The sequence below is a fragment of the Rousettus aegyptiacus genome, unplaced genomic scaffold (assembly GCF_014176215.1).
Source record: "Rousettus aegyptiacus isolate mRouAeg1 unplaced genomic scaffold, mRouAeg1.p scaffold_m13_p_6, whole genome shotgun sequence".
NCBI classification, from domain to species: Eukaryota; Metazoa; Chordata; class Mammalia; order Chiroptera; family Pteropodidae; genus Rousettus; species Rousettus aegyptiacus.
The window spans coordinates 8,193,979-8,214,421 of NW_023416309.1; the positions used below are offsets into that span (position 1 = coordinate 8,193,979).

A 20,443-nucleotide genomic window follows, 5' to 3' on the forward strand; every position below is an offset into this window, starting at 1 on the left:
AAGGTGAAGCCCTGAGCTATTTGTCACACAGAGACTAAACCCAGCTGCTAAAGCCCAGCTCTAATGCTGCCACGTGCTTCCTCAAAAGCCTTCAGCAGCTCCTACTACACACAAAATAAAGGACAAACCCCTTGGCCCTTAAGAAGGTCCTACTCATTCCACTTTCTTTACCAGCCCAGTGGGTATCTGAGTTCTCTCTACAGTCAGGCTCTGGTCTCACCAATCTCCCACCCATTCTGTGAACTCTCCTCTGTGCAACTGTGTTCAACAACTCAGACCAGCTGTGATGACTGAACAGCCTTCTCAGTTCAGAAATGCCAGGCGATAGCACTGAGGACACTGAGGTGAGGAAGCAGCCGAGGCTGCAAGCAGGAAGCAGGATCTTTGCCTTGGCCATGGCAAAGCGAACCCTGCTGCCCAGCCTAGATTATGGAATCAGACAGGGTCAAGGGCAGCTCCATGACAATTTTCTGGGTTTTTTTCTCTCCCTACATTATTTATTTGAGATATAACTGACATGTACCATTGTATGTTTAAGGTGTATGATGTGTTGGTTTAATACAATTGTATGTTGTAATGATTACCATCATAGCATTAGCTAACATCTCCATCACGTGACATGATGATTATTACATTTTTGTGGTCAGAACATTTAAGATCTAGTGTCTTAGCAACTTTCAAGTATATACTGCAATATCATTGACTATAATCATTATGCTATGTATTAGATCTTCAAGATTTATTTGTCTTTTAACTTCAAGTTTTCACCCTTTGACTAACATCTCCTCAATTCCCCATCCCTCCGCAGTCCCTGGTAACCACCATTCTATGCTCTGTTTCTATGAATTTGGCTTTTTTAGATTCCATATGTAAGTGAGAACATAAGGTATTTGTCTTTCTCTGTCTGACTTATCTCACTTAGCATAATGACCTCAAGGTCCACCCATGTTGTTGCAAATGTCAGGATTTCCTTCTTTCTTATGGCTGAAAAATATTTCTGTGCATCTTACATCTTCTTTATTCATCCATTGATGAACACTTAGGTTGTTTCTATATTTTACGTATTTGTGAATAATGCTGCAATTAACATGCTAGTGTAGATACCTTTTCAATATCTTATTTTCATTTCCTTTGGATATATACACAAAAGGATTTTTGGATTATATGGTAATTCTAGTTTTAAGTTTTTGAGGAACCTCCATACTGTTTTCTATAGTGCTGAGCCAGTTTATAATCGCACCAACAACGCACAAGGGTTCCCTTTTCTCATCCACGCCAACACCCCACAACTTTCCTAAGAAAGTCCCTGAATGTCTCTAGGTTTCAGTTTCTACCTCTTTCAAAATGAGAATGACATGAATGTCTGCTTCACTGAGTTATTATGAAGATTAAATGAAACATAAAAACACTATAAATTATGAAGTGCTTTGGAGAAGCAATATCTTATTAAATGAGGTATCTGACCTTGATCCTTTCTTCAAATTTCCCAAAGCTCCTGAAGCCTGGGTCTGAAGCCAGACTGCCTGGGTTCAGATCCCAATGCCATTTACCAGCTGTGTAACACTGGACAACTTAATCACCCTTGGTCTCCATTTCCTCATAAGTAATATAGAGATGATAAGTCACTACCCCAAAAAGTTGTTATAAGGACTAAGAAAGCTAATAACATAAACCACTTAGAACCATTAAACACCATAGAAAGTGTTAGCTAAAATTATAATTTTCATTAGTCCTGGTATTGCCACGTCCAAAACGGAGCCATGAACAGTTCTTAGGCAGTCCAGGAGGGGGCACCCTTGTCAGTCGTTCCCTTGGAATCTGCCTTGGATCAGTTTATAAACAGCTTCCCCTAAATTACACTTAAGTTTTAAAAGGTTGATTTAGTTCCCTCTCAGATTCAGGGATGAATTTGGACTGTATCCCATGAATCTGCCATACAAAACCCTCTGCCAAAGGTCACAGAGTTTTGTTTGGTTTTGTTTTTGTTTTCATTTAACCCAGTGAAAACAGCCGAAACTAACATTAGGAGCCACACCAGGAGCGACCACAAGCAGCTTTTACCCTGAGCCAGCAAGTACTAGACTGTCCCTATGCCCCCAGAGAACCCACTGCAGAGGTGCGGGCTTAGTGAGTCACCTTCTGCTTCCTCCCACAGCCCATGCTCTGGCCCAAGATATTCCCCCACAGTCCTGTCCAGCCGGCACTTCAAGGGCTTGCACTGCAAGCAGATTACAGCAGGGTTGTGGGCATTCCTACTTCTAAGTAGGTTTTAGGATATCCTTTCTCCATATCTCAAAGGGAGAACAAGCCTCATCTAACAAAAATACTGAAAAGGCAACTAAGAAAGTATGAAAACACTGAGGACGTCAGAAGAAAGATTGACTTTAAATATTTAAAAAAATGAACCAAACACAATGAGATACCACTTCGTATACATTAGGACAGTTATTATTATTTTTTTAAAAAAATGTTTTTAATTAAAAAAAGAAAATAAGTGTTGGCAAGGATATGGAGAAATTAGAATCCTTATATAATGTTGATGGGAATGTACAATGGTGCAGCTGCTGTGGAAAACAGTATAGCAATTCCATAAAAAATTAAACATACAATTACCATATGATCTAGCAATTCAACTTCTAGATATATACACAAAAGAATTGAAAGCAGGGATCTGAACAAATATTGTATGCCCATGTTCATAGCTGCATTATTCACAATAGCTAAAACATGGAAACAACCCAATGTCCATCAATGGATGAACAGATGGTTTAAACATACACTGGAATATTATTCAACCTTAAAAGAAAGAAAATTCTGACATATGCTACAACATAGATAAACCGCAAAGACATCATGCTAAGTGAATAAGCAGTAGGACAAATATTGTATGATTCTACTTACATTCTACTTTTTGTACTTGGAGTAGTTAAATTCATATAGCAGAAAGTAGAATGGTAGCTGCCAGGGGCTGTGGGAAGGAGGAAAGGGGAGTTAATATTTAATGGGGACACAGTTTCAGTTTGAGAAGATGAAAAAGTTTTAGAGACAGGTCACAGCGATGGTAGCACAATGTGAATGTACCCAATGCCATTCAACCATGTACTTAAAAATAGTTAAAATAGTCAATTTTAAGTTGTGTATTTTACCAAAATAAAAAAATAATGGACTTTTGGTGACATTCCAGCTTAGAGAGCACTGGGCTGAGAATCAAGAGGCCAGGGCATAGCCGGGTGTCGCTATTAGCTCGATGTGTGCCCAGCTGTGTGCCCACCTCCATCCCTCCATTCTCTCACCTGCAGATCAAGGAGGTCCCTTTCAGCTCTGTCCTCCTATCACAGGGATGTACCCATAAAGGCCACCTCCCTAGGACTGAGACATTGCTATCATTGCTCAGTCTAGAATCCTCCTGCTCAGTAAGAAACCCGGAGTCCCACAGTTTTTGGAGTCCAACCTCACCACATTGGACCTGGGAATTTCAGCTGCCCAGGCTTGGGGAGAGGAGGAAGCTGAGCATTCTGCTTGGCTTGGCTCCTAGCTCTCTGTCTTGTCTAGGACAGGTTTTCATCTCTCTGCGTCTTAGCTTTTCCTCCATGAAAAATAAAAACAGTACCATCCTTCATCCAAGGGCAGCCAAAACTGCTGGCCTGTCCTGGAATCATGTCCTTATCTGTGTTCAAGGCTCCTTCTCAGTTCTCCAACACTGAAGAGGGGACAAGAGTGGTTTTTCCTTCTGGTAGAATCTCTGTGAGCCGTTACATAGCTCCAGAAATATAGCCAGACTCGTCATTGCAAGAGGCAGGGTTTTTAACAGTTTAAATAACACATTAGGGCAAGGTGTGCACATTTATTCAGCACAGGTGTATTTAGTGCCTACTTTGTGTCAGTTCTGTGCTGTGCATTGTACAGCTGCAAGGTGGTGTAGCCACCACATGTAGTCATGACAGACTTGTACAGATGTAACGATTTTCTGGCAGATGGCAGTACAGTGCCTTTTTCTAATTTTTGCAAAGGTACCATATCAGCTGGCTGCAGGCTGGTACTAGAGGATGTGAATACAGCAATAGCAAGACACGGTTCCAGCCCTCAGAGAACTTACTATCTAGAAGAGAAAACATGACAGCAAATTGTGGTGAATGGAGCCGTGGTGGGTGTGCACAGGGTGCTTTGGGGCCCCAGAGTAAGAGAATCTAATCTGGGCAGAGAAATCCTCTGGAGAAGAACCTCTAAGCTGATGCCTGGTGAACATACAGGATTCAACCAAGACAGGACAAGCAGAGAGTATTCATTCTTAGCAGAGGAAGCTCAGAGGCAGAGGCCCAGAGGCAAAAGAGAACGCAGGCATCCGTCCTGGAATGGATCAGCATGGCTGGAGGGAAGCTCTTTTGGCGGGTGGGGGAGGGGAGGTGGGGCAAGAGGTGAGGATGCAGGAACAGAAAAGGCCATGTAAGGAGATCAATAAACACTGGCTAATGAATTTGAATGCTTTTCCAAACGGTGATTGGAGCCACTGAAAGGTTTTGAGCAGAAGAGTGGGATGCCGTTTGTACTTTTCAAAGATTGATTTAGTTCCATTGTTGAGAATAAATCTGACAGGAACAAGAATGAAGGCTTGGAAAAGAGAAATCTAGGCAAAGAGCAATGAGTCAAAGTTAAGACAGTTCCAGGAGAATGCAGAGAAGAGGTATAAATTCAAAGAATATGAAAGAGGTTGAATCCTTATAACTTGCTAAGTTTGGGAATTGGTAGTAAGCCAAAAGGAGAGACCAGAATAACAGCCACATTTCTGTCTTTGACAGGCAGGCGATGAAGCAGATTGGGAGGAAGAGGAAGAGGAAGATTAAGTTTGAACGTGCTGAAGCAGAAGTGTCTATGAAATTCCAGGAGGAAAGGTCCAGTGGGCATGAGGTCCTAGAAGATCATTCATTACTGCTTTTCATGAGACCCCTCTCTAGGGAATTTGTCCATGTTCCCTGGTTCTTCTCCTACCTCTGCCCAGAAAGACAAGACTCAGTGCTTTATAGAACCCACATGATCCAGTTGCACTCTACAGAGAAATTGAATGCTTTAAAATAGAACAACCCCTTACGTGATATGTTCCTGAAAATTAGTGAATAATCCTAGATGTAGGAAAAAGCACCAATAAAGATTTAAATTGCATATAGGTGTATATGCTTTTTAAATTCTGCTCCATTTTCTGTTCCATATGACCTTGGGCAGTTTGAATTATATCTATATTTTATTTCCTCACTTGTAAAAAGGGGCCCCACAGGGTTGCTTTGAGAGATAAACAAGATCATACATTGAAAGGGCTTAGACAGTTCCTGGCACATGGTAGAGGTTCATTAAATATTATCCGTTGTTTTGTTCACTGTGAAATAAGGGGATGGAATCCCATTTTTGGAAAGGACCCATCCCTGTCAAGGAGCAAAGGGGTATTGGCAGGGCAGTGGTATCCGGTGGGGGCTGGTAGAGTCAGGAGCTCTTGTCAGAGAAATAGGAAACATGAAACCTTTGTGAAAGGGGATGTTTCCTGACTCCTAGAAAAAGGAAATAGAAGGTCCAGATACTGAAGGAGGTGCACACAGGTCTCTGATGGCTCAGCCTGATGGAGCAGCCATCACCTGGAAAATGGGTGGGTTTGGCACCAAGATGGCGAGCCCTGAGAAATGAACCTCAGGAAAAACAAGTGAGGTTCACCCACACCTAAATAGAGGCCAAGGGACAGGGCTCTCTCCACCCGTACTCCAAGGCTTCCATGGTCAACTGCCAACCATCCTTGTCCTGCCAGCACTTTCCAATGACTACTAACATTGACCTCCTGAGGCCACTGAGAGCAATTTCAGGGGTTCCTTAAGACCACAGCAGTGTGAACCTTGGGATGACTTCACTTTGGGACAACACAAAGCCCTTGGGGATGCTTGAACAATTCAAGAGGAGAGAGAACCCAGAGCAAGACATGGACCAGGCATGTGCAGACAGACTGGCATTGTTCTGAGCTGTACAAACAAAGATATGTGGCTCCCAGAGTCTGAGGAGCTGTTCAAACAGTTATGTCCAAGGAGAAACTGCATGATTTCCCATCCCATCAGTGAATACAAAGACCCTTCTTTTGTGACATCCTTTAGCTTGCTTTCTGGCCCCAAACGCTGTTCTGCCCCACCCATCTCCAGACCACACCGAATCTGCACAAGCCCCTCGGGGTCTGCCTGTCTCAAGCACACAACAGTTTAGAATCACTGACATTAAGCCCTGACTCCACAGCACACTCCTTTCTAGGAGGAGGAGAATGGAACCCATGTAACTGAACTCCATACTGAGCCTATGCACACATTTTCTCACTCAGCTCTGACAACAAGCCAGCAAGCGGTAAGACAACTAGAGTGCAGACAGAGGGTGAGAGGCCACAATCAGAACCACACAGTTCAAGGAGGGAGGGAAGGGGTTAACAATACAGTTCCAATTTTTGTAAATAATATCACTGACCAAGTCACGCTGGCTCATCTCTAAATCTCTGGGCAACTAGATGTTACCTAACTTCACACTTCGATAAGTTTGCAATTGAGAAATAATTAAATGAATTTCTGCCTGATATATTCAGAGCTTCTCAGAAGCCAAAGCCTGCTCTGCTGTTTGAACTGAATAACTAAGTCTGTATTCAAGTGATACTAAAGGGAACAATTCCTTTTTTTTTCTAACTTGGAGAATTTAATTTATGTGCTTTATCAAAAACTGCTGCTCTCGGTAGATTAATGGCCCACTATATTTTTCATATTAAATTAATTGAGTGCAGAATGGCTTTGTTGGGTTTGAATGACAGTCTCCAGAGTTTAGCTCATCATTCTTTAGGAAAGCATAAAATGAGAAACCAAAATCATGGAGCCTGAATTATCATATCTGTTCCTTGTTTGGGGGGAGGTTTTTCCGTTTTCTCTTGTCGCGCAGTCCATTAATTAGCAATCAGGCAGCACTTGGGCCAGGTGATTTCCATTCTCCATCCCTAACGAAACACCAGCCCAGCCCATAACTTTCCATCTCATCGTGTAGCTACAAAAAAAGACACGCTTCACAAGTGACAGCCGTTTACGATGTAGAAAACACCTTTGCTTCTTCTCTCATTTCACACTTCCAACAAGCCTCCATATGACTACTACCTCCACTTTACAAAAGAAGAAACTGAGCGACCGAGCAAGAACTTGCTCGCAGTCACACCAGTAAGTGGCAGAGCTAGGACAGGACTCCCAGTCCAGTGCTCCTTTCCCCACACTACAGTAGCCTCACATGACTTCACTTTGTAATTTTCAGTATTTTTTTTTTAGTGTAAACCTTTGCCCTACCATCTTTTTTCACCTATCTCTTCTTCCATTCTAAATTTAAATAAATGAATTCTTCTTTAACTTTTGACCACCTCATCTTTTGAGCTCATTTTTATCATTAGTCATCATGAACTCCAGGCTGCAGCCACATCAAAACATATGTCATGTCCTATGCACACAATGACTTTGCTTTTGCTTAGTGCTGTTCCCTCTGCTATAGTGCCCTTCCCTATGTTCTTCGCCTCCCACTTTTCCCAAACCAAATGCCATCTCCCCAACAGGACCTTTCCAAATGTTTTCCCATCTTGGATGGAAAAAGATATTCCATGCAAGTGGAAACAAAAAGAGAGCAGGGGTAGCTAACCTTTTTATTAGCCAAAACAGACATGAAACCAAAAACAATAACAAGAGAAAAGAAGGTCATTATAGAATGATAAGGGAGTCAATTCATTAAGAAGATATAACAATCATAAATATATATGCCCCGACATTGGAGCAACTAAATATATAAAGCAAATATTAACAGATCTGAAGAGAGAAATAACTAGCAGTACAATAATATTAGGGGATGTCAATACCGCACTTTAATAATGGATAGATCATCCGGTCAGAAAATCAATAAGGAAACATTGGATATGACTTCACTTAAAACTAAATGGACCTAATAGACAAGCACAAAACATTCTATTCAGCAGCAGCAACAGAACACACATTCTTCTCAAACCCACATGGAACATTCTCCAGTATAAATCATAGATTAGGTCACAAAATAAGTCATAAATTTTTAAGAAGATTCCAATCACATCAAATATCTTTTCTGATCACAATGGTATGAAGCTAGAAATCATTAACAGGAAGACTACTGAACAATTCAAAAAAATGTAGAAATTAAAACACACACTACTGAACAACAAATGGGTAAAGAAGAAATCAAAAGGGGAATCTGAAAAATATTTTCAGATAAATGAAAATGGAAACACAAAAAAACAAAACTTGGAATGCAGCAAAAGCCATTCTAAGAAGGAAGTTTGTAGTGATAATTCCTATATAAAGAAAAAAGAAAGATCTCAAATAACTTAACTTTACACTTAAGGAATTAGAAGAACAACAACAAACCTGAGCTCAGAGTTAGCAGAAAGAAGAAATTAATAAAGACCAGAGCAGAAATGAATGAAATAGAGACTAAGAAAAAACAAACAAGTAAAAAAAAAAAAACATAAAACTAAGAGCTGGTTTTTTGAAAAAATGAATAAAACTAAAACCTTTCAGTCAGATAACTAAGGATAAAAGAGAGAAGACAAAATCAGAAATAAAAGAGGAGACATTACAACAGATACCACAAAAATACTAAAGATCACAGGAAACTACTATGAACAATTAATCACCAACAAATTAGATAACCTAGAACAGGGTTCCCCAACCCCATAGGCTGCAGACCAATACTGGTCTGTGGCCTATTAGAAACTGGGCCGCACAGCAGGAGGTGAGCAGCAGGAAAGCAAGCAAAGCTCCATCTGTATTTGCAGCCACTCTCCAGCGCTAGCATCACCGCCTCAGCTCCACCTCAGATCATCAGGCATTAGATTCTCATAGGAGCACTGGTCCCTGGAGCCAAAAATGTTAGGGACCATTGACCTAAAAGAAACAGATAAATTTTTAGAAACATACAACCTATGAAGACTGAATTATGAAGAAATATAAAGTCTGAACAGAATAATTACTAGTAAGGAGGTTGACTCAGTTATCAAAAATCTCCCAAGAAAAAAAAAATTCAGGACCATATGGCTTAACAGGCAAGTTTCACTGAAGATTTAAAAATCCTCAAACTCTTCCCAAAAAATTAAAGAGGAGGGAATACTTCTGAACTCATTTTAGGAGGCCAGCATTATGCTTATACCAAAGCTAAACAGAAACAATACGAGAAAAAAAAATTATAAGCCAATATCCTTGATAAACATAAATGAAAAAAATGAAAATAAACTCATAGATACAGAGAATATTTCGAAGGCTACTAGATGGGGGGGGGGGGTGGGCGGGAGGGATGGCAAAAAGGGGCAAAGGAATTAAGAAGTACAAATGGATAGGTACAAATAGACTTGGAGGTATAAAGCGTAGCATAGGAAAATAATTTATAATGTTGTAATAAATATGTAAGAGGGAAGAGGGGTACTAGATGTAGTAGGGTGATCATTTTGTGAGTTATATAGATCTCTAATTACTATGCTGTACAATGAAAACTAATATATTATTCTATGCCAACTATAATTTTAAAAACTCATTGAATTATACAATGTAAATAGAAGCGACTAATTGTCTATTATATTTTAATAAAGCCAGAAAAACAAACAAACAAACAAAAAAGAATTCTATACCATGAGCAAGTGGGATTTATTCCTGGATTCAAGGATGGCTCAACATAGGCAAATCAATCAATGCGATACACCAACTTAACAAAATGAAGAATATAAATCATATTATCATATCAATAAATGCAGAAAAAGCATTTGACAAAATCCAGCATCCTTTCACGATAAAAACTCTCAACAAATTAGGTAAAGAAAAAATGTACCTCATCATAATAAAAACCACATATGACAAGCCCACCACTAACATTATAGTCAACAGTGAAAGGGTAAAAGCTTTTTCTCTAAGATCAAGAGCAGAATAAGTATGCTCACTCTCACCACTTTTATTCAACATAATAAGAAGTCCTAGATGGAACAATTAGGAAAGAAAAAGAAATAAAATGCAACTAAATCATAAAAAAAGAAATAAAATTGTCTCTATTTGCAGATGACATGATCTTAAATATAGAAAACTCTATAAAGATTTTGCTGAAAAAAATGGTTAGAATACTGAAAATTATGACACTGATGACAGAAATTGAAGAAGACACAAGTAAAGAGAAAGATACCCTGTGTTCACAGATTGAAAGAGTTAATATTCTTAAAATATCCATACTACTCAAAGCAATCTACAGTTTCAACACAATTCCTGTCAAAATTCCAGTGGCATTTTTCATAGAAATAGAAAAACAATCCCCAAATCCATATGGACACACAAAAGATTCCGAATAGCTAAAGCAATCTTGAGCAAGAAGAACAAAGCTAGAGGTTTCTCACTTGTTGACTTCAAATAATATTACAAAGTTATAGTAACCAAAACAGTATGATACTGACAGAAAAAAAAAAAAAAAAAGACATATAGACCAATGGAACAGTATAGAGAGCCCAGAAATAAGCTCATGCATATACAGTCAACTAAATTTCAAGAAAGTCACTAAATATACACAATGGAAAAAGGAATGTTTTTTCAATAAATAGTGTTGGGAAAACTAGATATCCACATGTAGAAGAATGAAATTGAAGTCTATCTCATACCATACACAAAAGTAAATTCAAAACAGATTAAAGACTTAAATGTGAGCTCTGAAATTGTAAAACTCCTAGAAGAAAACAAGGAGCAATTTCCTTCACATTTACCTTGGTAATAATTTTTTTTTTTTTTGGATATAACACCAAAAACAAAAATAAACATGTAGTACTAAATAAAACTAAAATATTTCTGCACAGAAAAGGAAATAATCAACAAAAGCAAAATGTACCCTACAGTTAGGAGAAAATATTTGCAAACCACATATTCAATAAAGGGTTAATATCCAAAATATATAAGGAACTCATGCAAGTCAATTGGAAAAAAAATAACCAAATTAAAAAAAGGGCAAATGACTGGAATAGATATTTTTTTTTTTCAAAAAAGACATACAGCTAGTCAATAGAAACATGAAAAAGTCCTCAACATATTTAATCACCAGGAAAATGTAAATCAAAACCACAGTGAGAAACCACCTCACACCTGTTAGTATGTCTATTATCAAAGACAAATAAAGCAAGTGTTGGCAAGAACATGAAGAAATTGGAACCCTCATGTACTGCTTGTGCAAATGTAAAAATGCAAAATGGGACAGTGGCTTTGGATACCAGTACGGCAGTTCCTCAAAATGTTAAACAGAGTCACCATACGACTCAGAAATTCCGATCCTAGGTAGAAACCCAAACGAATTGAAAATATGTGTTCACACAAAAACATACAAATGTTCAGAGCAACATTATTCCTGACAGCCAAAAAGTGGAAACAACCCAAAGACCTATTAATTTATAAATGGATAAACAAAAACATGGTATATACATATATTAGAATTTCATTCAGCCAGACAAAGGAAATAAGTGCTGATACATGATGGACCTCAAAAACATGCTAAATGAAAGAAACCAAACACAAAAGGCCACATAATGCATGATTTGGATACTGTAAGGCCAGTGTTCCCAAAAAAGGTCCCAAAGACGTCAGGTCCCCGTCCCCAGCTCCCGCCTGCTAGCCACCGGAAGCCCATAGACCAATCGCCGGGTACCAGGACTACACTCATGACGCGGCACCGCTGCACCAATGAAAGAGCCCCACGCTATGCTTTTGCTTTTCTTGAATCTTCCCCTTCCTAGACGCGACCCTTAAAACCCTGCCCTGACCCCGCCCGGGTGCGATTTCTCTGGCCCCTTTCCTCAGGACCGGAGAACCTCGCCCAGGACCGCTTGCCTTTCAATAAAGGGCACCTATTAATCATGAGTCAGACTCTGTCTGTTGAGCGGCCGAACCTTACAGATACAAAATATCCAAAATAGGTAAATCCATAGAGACAAAAATTAGATTAGTGGTTTTCAGGGGGGTGGCGGGAGATGGAGTAACCAGTGGGTACAGAGGGCGTTTTGTGGTAATGAAATGTTCGGGGATTATGAAGTGGTGATGGTTGCACGACTTTATAAGTATACTAAAAACCGCTAAATTGTGCACTTTAAAATGATGAATTTTACGTTTTGTGAACTGTATTTCAATTTTTTTTAAAGTCTGTTTAATAAATCCGACATATGGTTAAGTAAAACTGAGGACCAGAGGGCTAGCCAGCAGACGTCACCGCACACCTCTGTCCGCCCTGCTATGGCATTGGTTCCAATCACCTCTGAAGCGAACCATTGCAACAGCTCCCTCCTCTCACTCACTCCCATATCCAGCCTGAAACTCATCGGCCACCTTTAGAATTTTCCCACTTGCCTTTTTATTTTCTGTATTCTTTGATATTTTGACATCTGGGGCCTTGCTGATCCTAGGAGGGGCACCTTCCAAATCTAGACAACTCTTAAAGATTAAAATGTAAAAGACTCTTCTGCAAGGCTGCCTTTCACATGCAAACCAACCAATCCAAAGCCCATATCCCAACTACCTTCTTTACCTAGTTCTTACATTGTGGGTCACACTATCCATGTGCCCTCATTGCTCTAGGGCCAGGTATCAAACAACTAGAGACAACCCCTGTATCCCAAAGCCTGCTGAAGTTATTCAAACCAACCAAGCCTGAGCCTGCTTACCCTGCCTTAACTTACCTTTCCCACAAAAACCATAAGGAAGCTTTGCCCACGTTTTCCCTTCACTCCTGCCTCCTGATTGATCCTGATGCTTCCCCATGTGGCCTTGTGTGGCATGCCACACCTTCTGATTCTAGAAATCCAGGAGTAAAAACTTCCTGCAAGACAGTCATTCCCATGTCTGCAAGTCTTACCATACCTGATTAAAACAAGCCTGAGTGCATATTAAACACCACCCTTCCAACCTGGTTCCACCATCCCTTTCCCATCTACCTCTCACCACCCCTGACACTCTCCAAAATTTATAGTCAACCAGTGCATCTCCAATTTCCTAAGCATAGCACATCCTTTGTCATTATGCCTTTACACATTTTGGGTACTCCATCTACAGTGCCCTCTCTAGCCTCTTGGCCTCAGTTAATTCCATGCCACCATAAAACTTCACTTCATGATGCTGCATGGACGTTCTCCCCTAAAGCCCTTACCCTGTGTGTCTATCTCCTGCCTGGCTGGTGAGTTCTTCCAAGATAAGCACCATAATCCCTCACCTCTGGATTCCCAGGGTTTAGCACAGAGCCAGACAATTACTGGTAACTCAAGAAGTGTCATGTTTTCTTTTTGTAGTGTAAGAAATCTCCCCTACTGGCATCTAAGCTCCTTGGGGGTGGAGCCCCTACCTTCTGGGTCCTTTGCAGGACCACGCACATACAGTTGGCCCTGGGTAAAGGCTTTTGGGCTGAGTGAGCAAACTGGAATGATGACTGAGCAAATAAACAAGTGGGAGGAGGATGGGTGGGTAAGGTGAGCTGGTCTTCTGGGCCCTGAGAAGCAAGCTCTACTCACATTGTTCTTCCCACTCGCGCTCCTCCTTCTCACTGGCCTGGCTCTGTAGCTGGGCCTGTTTGAGGGTCCAGTAGAGTTCCTTCGCCCTCTGCTCTTCCTGGAGGCGAATCTGCTCTTCTCCTCGCTTCCTCTCCTCTTCCTCTTTCCTCTAAAATATTGTGGGGACAGAATAATGTTAGGTGACAGTGACACTTCGTGAGGAAGAAGTATCTCTGGGATTCTGTGGAAGGGCAGGGCTGAGCTCTCTCAGAGTGATGTGGGACATGAGTGGACACTCCCATTTCAGTCACTACACACGTGAAACAGCAATAATTACACGTAATCAAGCTGTGGGAAAGCTCAAACGAGTTGAACTGTATGGAATAACTTGTAAACTCTAAAGTGTTCTGTAAAGATAAGAGGAGTCTAAGCTATCCTTGGCCACACTTCCATTCTAAGAGGGAGGGTAGGTGTGTATGTGTACGTGGCGTGGGGTGGGGGAGGTTTCCTGGTCTCCTTGAAGGTCAATTTAGCAGGATCTGATGTCTTAACCTTATGTTCAGATAAGATATTTCTAAGAGAGAGCAGGTTTGAGGGCCCCAGATATCCTATTTTTGTCCCATTTTTAAGCTCCATAAAGATCATGTATGTGTATTTTTCCATGCCTTTGTTTACATCAAAGTAGCATGCACATATTAAATATGGATTACAAAAGACTTACAAAAAAACAATTTTCAAACTACTTTATCCACACAGACCCAACTCTAGTGTTTGCCCAAAGGCCACCATTTTCAATTATGTTAGCTGCTCCTTCATCTGGGTCTATGTCTAAATAATGCTAATTCTTGATTTATTAATTCTAGACATTCAGTACTGCTTTTATTTTTTGATACATGAGCACTTATACCTCCTACACAAGTACACACCCATACTTTTCCTTTTCATCTGCACAATAACTTTGCATCACAATTTGTAGTTAAATCAATAATCAGTGTAAATACAGTTCACTGCAAAGCCAAATAGGGTACTATTTCCACCAATTCTAAGAAGTATCTTTTTTAATTTTCTAACATAATCTCTGAAATGTGGGTGGGTCTCACAACTTACAACTTGCCTTTTCAATAGGCAACAGTTTTTTCTTTCTTCTTAAAAAAATGATACATTTTACAATTAATGGCATCTTAAAATCAATTAAATATGGTAGTATGATGGATTTTTCGTTCAATTTTTTTTTGGCCTTTTCCTGAGTTAATAATTGTTTTATCTTGAAATTGAATATTGACTTTTCCCAAACTTCTCTAATATCTGTAGTAAATCTTTCTCTGTGTTTAACCAACTGCTTTTTATTATAACAGATAAAATAGCAGTTATCTTTTTTCAAGAGATGCCTCACCACCAGATACCATCTTTTCTTCTTCTCCAATCTCAACCGGTTGCAATCTAGGTATCCTATCCATTCATCCACCCAAGACTCACCTCTCAGCCTTCCCTGAGTTGAAGCCCTTGTTTCTTTGTTCCAAGTTTTCTTTTTCAGCTACTTCCTCATTTTGCAGCAACATAGCTTACAGTACTTCTCAGGTAAGAATGCACAGAGCGACACTTTCTAAGTCTTGTCTGAAAACATCTCTGTGCTACCTTTATACATAACTGCTAATTTAGCTGAATATAGAATTTGATTAAAAATCAAATTTTCCTGCGGAATTTAGAAGACTTTAATTCCTTATCTTCTAGCATCCAGTGCTGCTACTAGGATTCTCATTCTTCTGCATAAGGCATTAATTTTTCTCTTTATTGCTGATATTCTGAACTTTTTAAAATAATATGCCTTCCATTGATTGTTTTCAGCACTTGGAGTGCTTTTGATCTAGAACCTCAAGTCTTTCCAGTCTAATGCACCTTGGTTTAAGATTTCTTTAATAATTTCTTCTTTAATTACTCTTTTTGCTTTCTGAAGTCCTATTTGTCAAATACTGAACTTCTTGAGTTGATTCTCTAAGAGCCTTACCATTTCTTTCTTTTTTTTTTTTTTTTTTATCTCTTGTCTTTTTTTGTTCTATTTCCTGGTTGATTTCACTGACTTTATCATCCAAACTTTCTACTGAATTTTTTATTTCAGCTATTGCATTTGTAATCCCCAAGTCCTCTTTCTTATTCTTTGGTTGTTCCTTTTTGCTTCATTGCACCAGGTACTTTTTTTCATGAAAGCAACAGCTCATCTCTAAGGGTTTTAGAATTTGTCTTCCTCATATTCTGATGTAGGTCTACTTCCGCTGCTTTTTTGCTTTTTTTTTTTTTTAGTTTATTTTATTTGGTGTCTATCATTTATGTTGAAGATTTTCCTCAGATCTGATGTTCTCTGTGTTCATATTCAAGAGAGGAAATAAGTATCTGAATGGGAGACTCAGAACATGTAGACAGGGCTTCCTTAAAGGGTGGGCTTTGCTCTAGGATAATAGGCTGAGGAACCAGCCATTTCACTGAGGAACACTCAGGTATAAGAATCTAGAGGTCCTCTTTCTGAGATGATTGTGTGTCTTCTACTCTATACTACCTGGGCAGTGTGTAACCACCAACATTCTGGGAGTCTGTGGTAGAAGCAGGCTGCAGGTGTGACAGGCCTTAAACTCAAGCAAAGAGGACCCCTTCATGGGAACACCATGCTTTGAAGTGACTTCCTTGAACATTTCTCCCTCAAGTCCCCCAATAATGGCCAGAACGAGTCCTCCCAGGACTGCTGGGGCAGCAGTTCTATCCCGGTAAGATGTCCCAGCGCAGACCAGGTCCCACATGAGACTTAGTCTTCGTTTCTCCCCTTCAGGGTACTCCTCCATACAAGTCGTTAACCAAATGCCCCAGGGAACTCTAGGACTCACAGGTATGGGATCTTCCTGTGACCCAGTGGCCAAGCCTTGGTTCTAAAAGAGTGGCCTAGCAAGCAGATGAATCCTACTGGCCAGCACATCATTTTTTATCACAGTTCACATGAGACTGAGTCACCAGAATGGAGTTACGGGTTGATTTTATGTGGCTCAAATTGTGAATTTGTTATAGACAAAAATACCACACAAAAATATTTGCTGGCCTTGTGCACCCTAGGGGCAGCCCCAGCTGCAGGTCCCACTGTTTATAGTTCAGACCTTTACTTACTCCTCCTGTTTCCCAACTGCCCCTCCCCCGCTTTCTCCACTCTTCCTGATTCGCTGAGCCCAAAACTAGTCCCCTTCAATTTCCCATCTCCTTCTGGTCAGAAGGGGGATGCAGTCGCCTAGAATAAACAAGTGACACTGGAGACATTTGGGTCTAGCCGCTCCACATGATAACTTGTCGCCTATTGCCAGTCTCAGCCCCACCCTTCACAGTCCTGAGCCTGCGGGGGTTCTGGACTGAGCTGGCTCACTGCATCAGTCCTCTTTCTGCAGGCGCCTCACTTTCCCTCTGTCTTCTAGCTATCAAACGTTTGTGGAAATTTTCTCGTCTAATCTCTCCTCTCGTTTTCTCCTCATTTTTACAACTTTTTCAGCTTTTTGCCACTACTGTAATGGATCAACAACAACAACAAAAAGAGATAACTAAGTTCTGAATCCCTCATTTAAAAAAAAAAAAAAAAAAGACAAGATTTTGGTTTTGTTTCAATTTTTTTTTGAAATGGCACAGATTAAAGACTTTCCTCCATTCAATGATCAATTTTTTTAAATCTAAAAAATAGACAAAATTCCAACTTCCTAATGACCCACTCTTTAAGAGATGGGAATTAAGGGTTACAGAAGTTATGGGCCCTCATCCAGTTATTCACCAAATACTTATTGAGCATTTGGAGGCTCAGCCTGTTCTATGCACTAGGAATATAGCAGCGGGCAAGACAGACATAGGCTCCACTCTCTCAAAGCTTGCATTCCAGTGGGCGAAAATGCTAAACAAATGAAAATAAGAAAATAATAAACAGTCTACAGAGAATTAAAACAAGGTAAGTGATAGAGAGAATCTAGGAGGCTCTTTAAGCTATGTGACAGAAGTCCTCTCAGAAAGAGTGACGTGAAATAAGATTTGAACAATAAGAAGGAGGCCAATAAGTGAAAATAAGGGAGAAGAAAATTCCAGGCAGAGGGAGCCACAAATACAATGGCCCCAGAACTGCAAATGTGTTTGGCATGTTTGAGTATAGAATTATCCACAGTGGCCGGAGAGAAAAAAAAGTAAAAATTCTATTTTTGACGAGTTTGAGATGCATTGGACACCAAAGAGGCCTGCTATTAGCAGTGGGTTGTATGAGCTTGTGGCTTAAGGGCAAGTTCAGTTTGAAGATACTGACTGAGATGTCATATGAATAAGGATGATGTTTCTCAGCCATGGAACTTAACGTTGTCTCTGAGAATAAGGACATAGATCAAGAAAAACACCCAGAGTGTCTTGGGACACTCCACCATTTAAAAGTTGAGAAAAAGAGTCAGAGTCAGAAAAGGAGCTTGAGAAGGAAGTCAATGGGTAAAATAAAAACCCAGAAGGGGCGATGTCTATAGGGGATGCCAAGAGAAGGAAGCATTTCAAGTTAAAGAGAATAAAGTGAGACTTTGCAAAAGATAAGCACAAAGAAGCCACAAGAGACTGAAGGACATGGCCACAGGACCTGGAGGCAGAGCTTGAAAAGAGCAGCTGTGTAGGCAGTGAGGGAAGAGAGTGGAAATAACTCCAGACAACCCTTCCAACATTTCCTGTGAAAAGGAGCAGAAACAGAAAGTGGCAGCCAGGTGGGGAATGTGATGTTAAGATAGAAATAAGGTAAGTTGGTTGGTTTTAAGATGGGAAATAGTAGAACAGAGAGTTAATGACTAAAGCAAGTTTGGAACCAAAGTTTGTCTGACTCCAAAGCCAAATAAGTTGAGTTTTACCCCAAAGCTGTATTTCATCTTCATCAGTCACTAGCATCTCAATAGCACAAAAATGACCCTTCACACTGTTATAGCATTTCACAATTTACACGGTGGGTTTTCCATTCCTCCACCAAGACTCCTTAATCTCTGACCACAGTCACTGCATTACTCAATACACAGGACCCAATGAAGACAGCATCCACCCAGCCACTTCAGATCTGTCATGTGACCACAGGAGTCTTCCATGCAGGGGCAGCTTTCAGAAAAAGTTCATACAGTTGAAGCCCATCAGAGCCAGAGGGACTTTATACCTTGGCCCTACTCCCTGGTACAGATAAGGAGTATTCTAGCTTGCTCAGGCTGCCATAATAAAGAACCAAAGATCAGGGGGCTTAAATAACAGACATTTATTATCCCACAGTTCTAGAAGCCAAAAGTCCAAGATCAAGGTGTCAGCAGTGCTGATTTCATTCTGAGGCCTCTCTCTTTGGCTTGTAGAATGCTTCTTCTCCCTGTAGCCTCACAAGGTCTTTCCTCTGTATTCACACGTCTGTGTCCAAATTTCTTCTTCTTATAAGGATACCAGTCATCTGATCTAAATGAATTAGAGCCCACCCTAAAGACTTTATTTTAACTTAATTATCTCTTTAAATATCTTCTCTCCAAATATAGCTTACATTTTGAGATACTAGGGGGTTAAGATTTCAACATATGTGTTTTAGGGGGACATAATTGAGCCCATAACAAGGAGACTACACCCCAGAGTAGAGTCATGACTCACATACAATGGATAAGTGGCGTTTAACCATTCACCTCAAATTACTATTCAGTGTCCCTATTCTAACCAGCTGTGGTTAACAGGAAGCAGCGAGTTAAATGGAAGCTCCCATTTCCTTCACCCTCAGCCCTTAGCAACCACCATTCTACTCTCTGCTTCCACAAGTTCAACTTTTTTAGATTCCACATATAAGTGAAATCGTAAAGTATTTGTCTTTCTGTGTCTGGTTTATTTCACTTAGTATAATGTCCTCTAAGCTTACCAGTGTTGTCACAAACAGCAGAATTTCCTTCTTTTTTAAGACCGAATAATATTCCATCATGCGTGTGTGTGTGTGTGTGTGTGTGTGTGTGTGTGTGTGTGTGTGTACCACATTTTCTTTATCCATTCATTGGTTAGTGGACAATTAGGTTGTGTTTGGTAAGGGAGTACAAAGTTTCAGTTATGCCAGATACATAAATTCTGGAGGTCTAATGTACAGCATGGTGACTATAGTTAATTCTGTATTGTATAGTTGAAACTTGCTAAGAGAACAAATCTTAAATGTTCTCATCACACACATAAAAAAAGGTAACTAAGTGAAGCGATGAATATATTAATTAGCTTGACTGTGGTCATCATTTTACAGTGAATACACATATCAAAACATCACACCATACACCTTAAATATATACAATTTTTATTTGTCAATCACACCTCAATAAAGTGGGGAGGAAATTACCCCCAAATGAATATATAAACAAATAAATAATTGGAGGTGCCCGTGTTCACTCGACCCTCTTCACCCAAGAGAGGGCTAACACCCAGGGAGCCAGAAGCCTGCAGCAACCTCTATCCCAAAGGAAAATTACTGGCCACTTACTGTGACGAAAGTAAGCTCTTCACAAGGATGAAAAAGACAAAAGAGAACAGTTTGCAACTACAAATAAAGAGCATTGCATCTTATTTTCCATGATCTTGCTAAAATGCCAAACCCTCACAGGTGAAATTGCCTGAAAACTCTCATTTTTGTTGCTACAATCAGAATCCGTTGGCCCATCTGTGATTACTGAAGAAAAGTCCACCCTTCTTCTGTTTAGCAGTCAAAGGCCAATGCAGCAGAAAGGCAGATATGCAATCACTCCCCTTTTACCTTAGGAATCGATTGCATTTTTCTGGCAAGCCCAAAGCCCTCTGAGTTGTCTAGCTTATTCAATCCTCCTTCTCCTGATAACACATCGGTAACAGCACACCACAGGAGCCCAC

At 40.1% G+C, this 20,443-nt stretch overlaps 1 protein-coding gene across 4 annotated transcripts in view; it reads right to left on the minus strand.

Annotated features, from left to right (window-relative positions):
• SH2D4B (SH2 domain containing 4B) overlaps positions 1-20,443 on the minus strand; it is a 97,817-nt gene that overhangs the window by 40,672 nt on the left and 36,702 nt on the right. For all 4 annotated transcript variants that reach the window (XM_036223893.1, XM_036223892.1, XM_036223894.1 and 1 more), the window contains exon 4: positions 13,574-13,721. In XM_036223893.1, the coding sequence (XP_036079786.1) occupies positions 13,574-13,721 (148 nt within the window). The remainder of the gene's footprint in view (positions 1-13,573; positions 13,722-20,443) is intronic.